The sequence below is a fragment of the Manacus vitellinus genome, unplaced genomic scaffold, assembly GCF_001715985.3.
Source record: "Manacus vitellinus isolate BGI_N305 unplaced genomic scaffold, ASM171598v3 scaffold_27_pilon, whole genome shotgun sequence".
Lineage (NCBI taxonomy): Eukaryota > Metazoa > Chordata > Aves > Passeriformes > Pipridae > Manacus > Manacus vitellinus.
The window spans coordinates 4,911,542-4,921,772 of NW_021940039.1; the positions used below are offsets into that span (position 1 = coordinate 4,911,542).

General features: G+C 59.8%; 1 protein-coding gene across 1 annotated transcript in view; it reads left to right on the top strand.

Annotated features, from left to right (window-relative positions):
- The first annotated feature begins 3,050 nt into the window (after positions 1 to 3,050).
- Positions 3,051 to 10,231, top strand: part of FIBCD1 (fibrinogen C domain containing 1) — a 9,066-nt gene continuing 1,885 nt past the window's right edge. Inside the window, exons 1-3 of the mRNA XM_029960524.1 lie at positions 3,051 to 3,524; positions 4,466 to 4,625; positions 5,352 to 5,488. Of these exons, the coding sequence (XP_029816384.1) occupies positions 3,051 to 3,524; positions 4,466 to 4,625; positions 5,352 to 5,488 (771 nt within the window). The remainder of the gene's footprint in view (positions 3,525 to 4,465; positions 4,626 to 5,351; positions 5,489 to 10,231) is intronic.

Here is a 10,231-nt window from a genome sequence, read left to right on the forward strand (position 1 = left end):
GGGCAGGTGGGGGAAGGTGGGGGTACCTGGGCTAAAGTTTGCTCCAGCAGCTGAGCCTGGGCAATGCAAGCCAGTGCCCCCCTGCCTCGGAAGCAGAAGAGGGGTCCTGGTTCAGAAGGAGAGGACCCAGGCAGCCAGATCGCTGCCTGCCATCCCACAGCAGCACTTGCCTGGTGAGCTGGCAAGGAGCAGTGACTTTGGCAGGAGCAAAGGGCACCTCCTCCTCAAAGGGCATCTGCCAGGGCAGAGCTCAGCCTCTCCTGCCACCACTCTGTCAATGCTCTCCAGGCATCAGTCACCTCTGTCTGCTCTGGGGACAAGCCAACTGGTGTCCTCCCCTCCTTTCAGGCTGTCTCCCATCCCCAGCACAGGCTGGGAGGAGGCTGGGGGATGTTTTGGGGGCACGATGGGGTGTAGGGCAGCCTGCAGGTGGCTCATGCAGTGTGGCTGGGGCACCAAGGACACGGTCCCCACAGGTGACCGAGCACAGAGCTACTGCCTGAGCCAGTGCAGGGCATGAAGAGCCTGGGTCAGCTTTGCACCAGGGACAAAACCATACCTTGGTTTCTGCCTGGGGCTCTTTCCCAAGCTCGAGTCCCAGCTCCACAGCAGGTTTGCAAGTAAAGCTCCACTCATCCTGAGCACCACCCAGTCTTCCAGCTTCTACTCTCCTCAGAAAGGAGTGATTTGGAGACCTTGGGACCTCCAGCCTGATGGATGTCTCCAGAGGGATATCAAGAACCAGGGGCATGTCCTGCAGCTGCCTGAAAGTCTTGGCAAGAAGATCCAGGAGCCTGAGGCCACGGAACAGACAACAGGAACCCCTGGGGTCATGAGAGCCGTGGCCATGGTGGGGCAGGAGCATGTGGCAGAGGCATCCACAGGGTCCAGTGCTGGGAGCTGGCCATGCTGCCATGCTGGGGGAGTTTGGGGGGACCACTATCCCTGTTTGGAGCGTTGCTGGTGCCACTGACTGAGTTTCCCTCCTCTCCCCACTGCAGGTTGCCAGGTAACACAACCTGCCAGCAAAATGCCGTGGGACTCGTGAAGCTGCCACCACTCAGAATCTTGTGGTTGCAAGCAGAGGGGCTAATTTTGGAAGGGGATTGGTCCCCTATTCCTTGTGCCGGTAGGAGGGCAGTGATTCTATGCCTTAAAGGCTGGAAAGCAGCTGGATACAGCTCCCGGTGTGATGGTAGACTTGAGCAGAGCTGCAGGATTTTGGTGTGTTAAAGCCCGGTTGGGATTTGTGTGGCTGTGGGAAGTGAAGCATCAGCTGTGCACAGCTCTGCTCTGGGAATCTTTACTGCTCAGAGAGGTCCCTTGGCCCATCCATGTGCCCCCTTGAGCTGGGGACATCAGTGCAGTGGGGAGCAGCAGCAGCGGGATGGGAGGGCACAAAGTTGTGGAGCTGAAGGTGCTGTGATAGCCAGGACAACCTCAGGGACATGGTTCCTACTCACCCCATGGATCCCAAACCTCCCAATGCTGGCTTTTTTCAGCAGCCATCCCTCCTGTCACTTCTGTGCTTGCAGGGTGCTGAGGGGCTGGGTTGAGCTCAGGTCCTGGCTATCCATGTAAGGATCTCAGCAGTGGGTATCTCCCACCTCTGTCTGCCACCATCCTGCTACTTCTGGGTGTCCCTTGTGCCCCCAAGCCAGGGCTCTGTGTCTACAAACACTGGGCAAACTCCTTGACCCTCTGCTTGCCAAAAGCTCCCCTTATTGCCTTTGACATCTTCTTTTATCGTGTGCTGAGGGGCTGAGCCTGGGGCTCTCTCCTTACAGAACTCCCTGCAAGTGGCTTCCCCATTCAAGCCAGTGCTGTTTGCATCTCCAGCCTCACTCCCTGGGCTGGGGAAGAAACCTGGAACATCCCCTGGGGCTGGTGGCCGGCCAGTCCCTCCACAGCTGGGGTCACCTTAATGCAAATGGTTGCGTGAGCGTGAATGAAATGAAGGGTGCTTGAAGGAAGGTGTCACTCCAGATAGATGTGCACAGGAGGGGACAGGGCCTGGGAAATCTTTGCAGATGCAGCAATTTTCCCCTCGTTTCAGGGGAAAGTAGTCTTTGTCTCTCTGAATCTGCAGTTTGCTGCCAGCCCTGCAATTCCTTATGACAGCTGTGGCCAGGGTCAGGGGAAAATCACAGCCTCTGTCCTGCAGGTGTAATGAGGAGGGGAGGTGGAGGGGGACTGGGAGCTGGCGGGATCGGGTGGCAGCTCACTCCCTCTGCACTGACTGCGTTGGCACTTCATGCTTTGCAGGGAGAAAAGGCTCTTGGTGGGCAATGGAGCAGCTCCCACGGGCTGAGCCAAGGGGTCTGTACAGCAGCGGAGCTGCTGGAGGGGCATGGGGAGGGTCAGAGACCTTTCCCTCACCGGTAGGCTCTGGGACTGGTCTGAGGGCTTTGAGAGCAGCTCTGCTCCCCTCCAGCAGGCAGTGAGGGCGCAAGGGGGATGGGGACATGTGGCAAGCCACAGCTGGGAGATGCCCCATGCAGAGCAGGTCCCCATGATGCTCAGGGCAATGTGTCCCCAGCAACAACCCACAGCCTCCCCTTGCTGCTGGGGCAGCCCTTGCCTCCCCTCCCCTCCCTGCTTTCCCTGCAGTCCTGACTCCAGGGAACACGGGGGGTGTTTTCCCTTTCTCTCCCCATATTTGTGCCCAGGGCACCAGGGACCCCCACACGCTGCTCTCCCAGGGACCCAGGGCTGCTCCAGCCGAGGATCACCACCATAAATAAAACACGCCAGCGGGAGCTGGCGGCTGCCGTGCCTTCGCTCTCGTTATTATTTCATACCCTGCTCCCAGGCGGGTTTAGCTGCTTTGCTCACTGAGTGTTCACCCGTGGCCTCCACGTTCCTGGCAGAGCCTCAGGGCTCCCTGGGGTCTCCCACCTCCCCTCATCTGTCACCACCCCCTTGGCCAACCTTGTTGCTGGGCCCCCCCCAAAGCCTGTGAGGGTTTGAACCTACCTCTTGGAGGAAGGGGAGCGGGATGGGTCTGTCCGGACGGGCGCTGACGGTGTCTGTCTCTCTGCCGACAGAGGATGAGCTGCGGGTACATCCTGTGCACCGTCCTGCTGTCAGTGGCCGTCCTCCTGGCGGTGACAGTCACGGGGGCCATCCTCTTCATGAACCACTACCACACGCCCGTCACCGAGTCGCCCCCCGTCATCAGCACCAACCCCGAGGAGGCCAACGCGCTGGTGACCATCGAGAAAGCCGACAGCTCCCGCATCAACATCTTCATCGACCCCAACTGCCCCAGCGCCGCCGGCACCCTGGGCCGCATGGAGGGGCTGCAGATCTCCCTGCTGCGCGCCGTCACCGACCACGACGCCGAGGCCAAGGCTACCAAGAGCCAGCAGAAGGCCCTGCTGGTCACGGTGGCGGACGAGGTGGCCAAGCTGCTGACACACGCCGTGCAGCTGCGCGCCGACTGCGACGGCCTCAAGAAGGGGCACAGCGCCATGGGGCAGGAGCTCAGCGCCCTGCAGGGAGAGCAGGGCAGGCTCATCCAGGTGAGCCGGGGCTGTCAGCGCCGTTCGGGGCTCCCTGGGGATAGAACACCCTGTCCCGGTGTCCCTGAGGGCATTGCTGGTTGCAGCCCCTGCCCATGGTGTCTGGGGGAGACCTCCAGCAGAAGGAGCTGAGGTTGAAGGTGGGTTCTTGGGAACTGCAAGTTGGGAAGTGTCTCGTTGCCAAACCACCTCAGTGCCAGTGAGCTGGGCATGCAGCCTCCCACATTGTGGTTCCCCTGGCTCCGGGTCCAGTTTGGAGGTTCCAGTCAGAGCTGAGCACAGCACAGGACCTTCCCAAGGGCAGTTCACACAGCAGTCACCCTCCCCTTATTTCCAATCCCCAGAATTGCCAAGCTGATGAACTGTATTGCAGTGCTTACCTGGGTATGCTGTGGGTCTGCCAAGTGTTGTAGCAAGATCCAGGGCACGGCTGAGTACTCAGCTCCATGCCCGACCCTCCTGGTGCTCAACTCCCTCCATCCGGAGCTGTTTGTTTCTCTCTGCTTCGCTTCGCTCCCCATCCTGCTGCTCTGCCACGGCCACCCCGTGTCACTCTCCCAGCCCGGGTCACCTCAGGGAACGATGAAGAGCTGGTGGCTGCCTCAGGACACGGATATTCCTGCCGCCTCCGTGATCCTGTCCTTTGCCCAGAGATGCTCTTTATCCTGAGGGGTGGCAGCACTGACACACCCAGGTTCAGGGATTTCTCAGCCCTGGTGGCAACAGGCACTATCTGGAGCCTGACCCACAGCCAAAAAGAGATGCCGTAAGGGATCTGCTTGGCTTTATGTCCCCACCAGCCCATGCCCTGGCAGGGAGCACTGCTGAGCCGTGGGAGCAGGCAGAGCATCCTCACAGTGTCAAGGGGCTGGGGCGTGGAAAGGGTTTAACCACATTTAACCACAATTCCGTGTCCCCCCCCGCGTGTCCCCTGCCCACAGCTGCTCTCGGAGAGCCAGACCAACATGGCTCGGCTGGTGAGCTCCGTCAGCGACGTCCTGGACACGCTGCAGAAGGAGCGGGGCGGTGCCCGGCCCCGCCTCAAGGCTGACCTGCAGCGAGCACCGGCCAGGGGGGCGCGGCCCCGGGGATGCTCCAACGGTGAGACTTCATCCCTGCCAGTCCCTGGGGAGAGGGATGTGCCTGGCGCTGCTCTCGGGAGGGGGAAAACCACCCAAGATGGGGCAAACCACCCTGGAGAAGGGATTTAATACAGCGAGAGGGCTGGCAAGGTGGTGGAGGAGGAGGGAGACAGGGAGGTGTGTCCTGGGAGAGGGGGTTTCTCACCACGTTTCTCACTAGTTGTCTGTAAACCAGCACAAAAGCCACTTCACACCCCTGCAGACCCACCTGCTCCCCAGGCAGATGTATCTGGGGCAAAGGCAGAGCGAGGAGTGACCGTTTGCCTCCATTTGGGTGCAGAGGGTGGCCCTGCACGGGCTCGAACAGTCACATTTATCAGCGTTCGGTTGAGTTGCAGCTAAGACTGTCCTGGGGTCGTGAGCACATGCCCACCCTCTGCCCACAGCCCTCTCTGGGCATCGGCTCCCCAATCCCCAGCTGGGTCCCAGCGTGCCCTTGCCATCACACGGGGGACGTGGGGTCAGTCCCTGCAAGCTGCTGGGGGCTCCCCGTGGTGCAGCGTCCCCTTGGGCACCACTCACCACGAGCATTGGAGGAGAAAGGAAGGAAAGAGCAAGGCAGCACCAAGCAGCCAACTAGAGCTGGAAGCGAGGTTGGGAGCCTGGAAGAAATGGCAAGACACTAAATTAGATCATTAATTAACCAGCTTTCCTCGTCCCACCCCATCCCAATGCCACGCTGCAGGCTCCCGGCCCCGAGACTGCTTTGACATCTATGCGAGTGGACAGCAAGAGGACGGGATTTACTCCATCTTCCCCACGCACTATCCCTCCGGCTTCCAGGTCTACTGTGACATGACGACGGACGGGGGCGGCTGGACGGTGAGCTGCCACCAGGCTGGGGGACACCGGGGGATGCCACTGCTGGCCACGGGCTGGCCCTGTGCTGGGATGCCGGGGGTGGGAGATGTCAGTTTTGACACTTGAATGTGTCGTTAGGATCTGGCATAAATGCTGAGGGGGTCTGGCTGCACACAGGGGCCCAGTCAATGCCCGTGCTGGCAGCATCGACTGAGCTTCCCAGCGGTGCCAGCCAGACCCCTGAGCTGGAGCCCAGCAGCCCTGCCCTGGACTGGGGTGGGGAGTTTGGCTGGAGCTGGTGGGTGGTTTCAGGCAGGGAGTTGGATGCCAAGGCATCCAAGGAGTTTGTCCTTCTCAGTGGGGCTGGGGCACAGTTGGGGCACAGCGTGGCTGCAGTTGTGCCATGGGGCACATGGCTCTGCTTTGCCGTGTCCTCGTGGACGTGGTGAGCTGGTGCTGGGACTCAGGTCAGACCCCAAACCCAGCACTCTTGGCCTCATCTGAGGCCAGGGTGCCTGGGGCGCCTGGGATGCTGCGCTGATTCACTCTCTCCCTGGCTGCCCTGTCCGATTCGCTTTGCCACGGCGGCTGCCACAGCCGTAATCACAGTAATGGGGGCAGGGGGAACGGGGGGACACGGCAGCACCAAGCTTGGAGCCCCCCATTGCCCCAGGGACCACTTGGGTGTGAGCAGCCTCCCCTACCCCAGAGGGCATCACCTGGGGTGCCAGCAGGGCAGGAGGCGGTCCCAGGGAGGTGGTGGGGGCTCACTGGGAGGGGTGGGCAGGCAGCCTCTGCCCCGGGGACACACTGGGTGAGCCGGGCTAGCCAGCACCCCTCCAGCTGGGTGCTCTAGGAAACAAATCCCCACGATCTGATTCCCCTAAGCAGCTTTGAGCAGTGCCAGGAGGGAGCTTAGCCCCCCTGCCCCCAGGGACTGATGAGCCTTTGACCTCCCAGCGCCCACCCTGTGCGGGAGGAACCTGTGGTCTGTGGGTTAGTAGCAGCAGCTCAGGTGGGGAAGCCAAGTCACAGTGCAGCCCTGGAGACCTCATCTCTTGGGGGCTCACAGAGGGAAAAGGGGAGGACCTCTCTGGCTCTTCAGGGTGTGGAGGGTCTTTGCAAACCCCATGCACAGTCTGCACAGCCGCCACCAGCCCCAGCCATGCCTGAAGAGCAGCCCAAGGTGATTAGTGAGACACTCAGAGGCTTATTTAAAGCTGCTGCAGCCGGGAGGGCTCGGGCTGAGCTGGGGAGGGGGCGAAGGAAATGATTTTAAGCCCAGCAGCACCGTGGGGGCCTGAGAATGGGATGGCACAGCACTGCCTCTGGCACCACAGCCAGGCAGCACCTCAGCTCTGCCCTGTCTCGATGGGATGAGGAGCCAAACCAGGTGCTGAATCCCACTGTTCCAGAGACAGACACATCCAGAGCAGGGTCAAGAGCACACAGCCCAGGCTCCTGTTTCTTGTGGCTGCTCTGCAGCAGCAGGTCCCAAACATACCTCTGGTCCCTTGGGTACAGGGGTTGTCTCAGCCACATCCCACAGGGCTGGGCACGAAGAGGGTCCTTGTGTCCACTGGCTTATCCAAGCTCCAGGTAAGCCATGGCACAGCAGGGTGTCGTGGTGCAGAGCCTGGGAAATTTCCCTCCCCTCCTCCTCTCTGGAGCGATTACTCCTGACATTTGGGCTTATTTGCATGTGGGTGGGTGGGTGGAAGTGATGGCAGCAGCTGAATCAATTTTGACTCGGGAGCTTGGGAGCTGCTGAGCTAAGCTTTAGCCTGCACGGACAGCTTAGAGACCACAGGGCAGGGGGAAGAGCTCACTGGGTGCTGCTCAGCACCTCCCCGTCCCCGCGGTGTGATCTGCGGTGCCACCCTGTCCCCTCGCCAAAGGCAGCTCCCTGGTCACTCCCCATCCCCTGCCTCGGGAAGGCTGAACAAGGCACAGCTGTTTTATCCCCCCTGGTCCTGCCTGCCAGCCACATTTGCAGCTGGTGGGGATGTGGATCCAGGTCAGTGCCCTGTGCTGATGGGAACATCCCCATCCTGCGCTCAGCACCGACTGTAATTGCAGTGGCTGCCCTGGGCTGACCTGTCCTCGTGGCAGTGCCGGGGTCCAGCTCTGTGATTGCCCAGCCTGACCCTGACTCCCTCCTTGACACTCACCTCCAGCACTTTATTAAAGTAATAATGGGATGATGGATGGCAAGGAAGGCTCAGTGTCTCAGGAGGCTTCAAAAAGTTGCCTTTTCATGTGCTGTTTGTCTTTGGAATGTCTTTGCAAAGGCCACACGCTCCTCACGGTGCCCCTGAGCCTCCATCCAGCATCTTGTCCCTGTAAGCCATGGTGCCACAATGGCTGTGTGCCTCAGCATCATTTTCCATGTACAGTGCCCATTGGGAAGTGGTGGGAAAGCTGAAGGATGCAGAAGAAAAGGCTGTGCCAGCAGGACTAGGGCTGTGGTAATGTTAAGCGACAGCTTCCAGCTTCACGGGCACCTGCTGTGCCAGGCACAGCTTCACCAGCTCATCCTTCACTGGAGGGGTCCCAGAGCAGGCTGGGGGATGAGCAGACACATGGGCTGGGTAGGCTGAAGGCAGCTGGAGGGAGGAGCCTGGGGAAAAACCTGTTGTTTCCAGAAGATATGATTTATGTGTCTCCACGAACAGGGACGAGATACTCCTGCTGGTGGGGACAGGCAGGAGTTCCCGGGATGGGCTGTGGTGATCAGCACTTCCCAGAGACTGGCCCTGCAGTGCTCTGGGATTGCCTTGTCCAAGGCTGAGCCTGAAGATGGTCTCCCTGCTGTGATGGGGCTCAGAGGAACACTGTGGGGCCAGGGCTGTGGGGTCTGTGCCACAGCTGCTAAAAACCCGACCAGGAGCCCAAGTACTGCACAGGCAGAGAAGTGATGGCAGAGTCTGTCCCCAGACTGGGCCTGCCTGGGTTTCAAGCACACCCCAGGTTTGGTGGAGCTGAGGGAGAGGGAGCAGAGCCCTTCCTCACTGCCAATGCCACAGCAGTCACAGGCTGATGCTCCTGCTTTTCTCTGCTTTTAACCCATTTTTCTGGTTTGGTGCCTTCGCAGGAGCCTGTCCCTGTCCTGCAAGTGTGACCAGGGGAGGCAGAGAGTGAGGGAGATAAATATTTCAGCCTCGCCTTTAAAGGGAAGGAAATCCTTTTTGCTTAAGAGGGGGTAATGAATATTTGATGAGGAGGAAAAGAGCAGCGAGGCAGGGCTTGGAGGGCGATGAGCCTGTGGGTCTCCCGTGCCCCCAGCATCCCAGTGCACCCAGTGTTCCAGTGCCCCCAGCATCCCAGTGCACCCAGTGTTCCAGTGCCCCCAGCATCCCAGTGCACCCAGTGTTCCAGTGCCCCCAGCATCCCAGTGCAGGCAGCATCCTGGTGTGGGAGGCAAGGAGGAGTGCATGGTGGATGCACAAATGAAGCACAAGGGGGACTGTGCATAAGAGATGATGAGGATGGAGCAGGAGACCTGGGAGGACACAGGACCTCCAGCACCCGCCAGCCCTTCCAACCCAGTTCCAATCCCCCTTGGGGACGAGCCTGGTGGGCAGTGGGGCACTGAGGGCTCCTCTGGGGTGATTCCTGATCCGTGCCAAGGCTCAGCCAACAGAGCCATGTCCCTCATGCTTCCCTGGGCACCACTCAGGCAATTGGCCTATTTAAAACCACGGGTCAAAGCCGATTAGGAGGGAGCATTGGTGCTGCATCCACTGCCTTCCCCACACGGCAGCGCCGGAGCCAACGCTGGCTGAGGAAAATCAGCTTCAGGCCCCCGTCCAGCCGTGCTGTCCCCCTTTCGCAGCAAGCCTGAAGAAAGCCCCTTTAAGTGGGCTTAACCACAGCTTCTCAAGTGCTCAACGCAGGGATAAAAATTAAGGCTCTAATTCTAGAAGGTAAGTACAGCAGGATCAGAGCCGGGCCACGCCGAGGAGCGTGTCGGAGCCTGCGGCCAGCAGGCACGGCCCCGAAAATGCCCGTCTGGTGAAGGGCAAGCTGGTGTGAAGCTCATGAGGGATGAAACCCTGCTTGTGCAAGAGGGCAGGAGCAGCCCAGGGGAGCAGAAGCACGGTGGCTTCCCAGCCTGCCTCAGGGCTCATCAGTGTTCCTGGAATTGGGGTCCAGCCCCAAAGACGGGGTGCTCTGCCCAGCCAGGGCATGGGATGGCTTTTCCTAAATCACTGAGTGCTCCCTGCCACAGCCACAGGAGTGCAGAACTTGGTGGGAGTGGGGCAGACTGGCTCAGCCAACTTTAATGCAATTAATCCAGGACTGGAGGCTTAATTAAGTTCAAATGGTCAGATACGAAGCTGCATTATCTGGATTGCTGTCAATAAATCAAACCTGAATAAAAGGGGATAAAAGGGGATGAAACACACAGGACACAGCACACTGATGAGCAGATGGCAGAGGAAAAGGGAAAGGCTCCAAGGAGAAAAGACATGCTGAGCCCCAGGACCTGGAGGCTCTGCAGGGGTCAGGGTGGTCAGTGCCCCCCAGATAATTTCTCTGAGAGATAAAGTCTCTGGGAGACTAACGATGCCATCACAGGGATGATGCCTTGTAATGGGGTGGCTGCCCAGGAGAGCATGGAGATCCAGGAGGGGGAAATCAACTGCTGGGTTTTACACAGCTCTGAACACACACGGTTCGTAGGAGTGTGTTGGACTGGTCTGGGCCGCACGAGCTGCAGGACAGACCTCAGGTCATGCTGTCCATCCATCTGTCCTTACC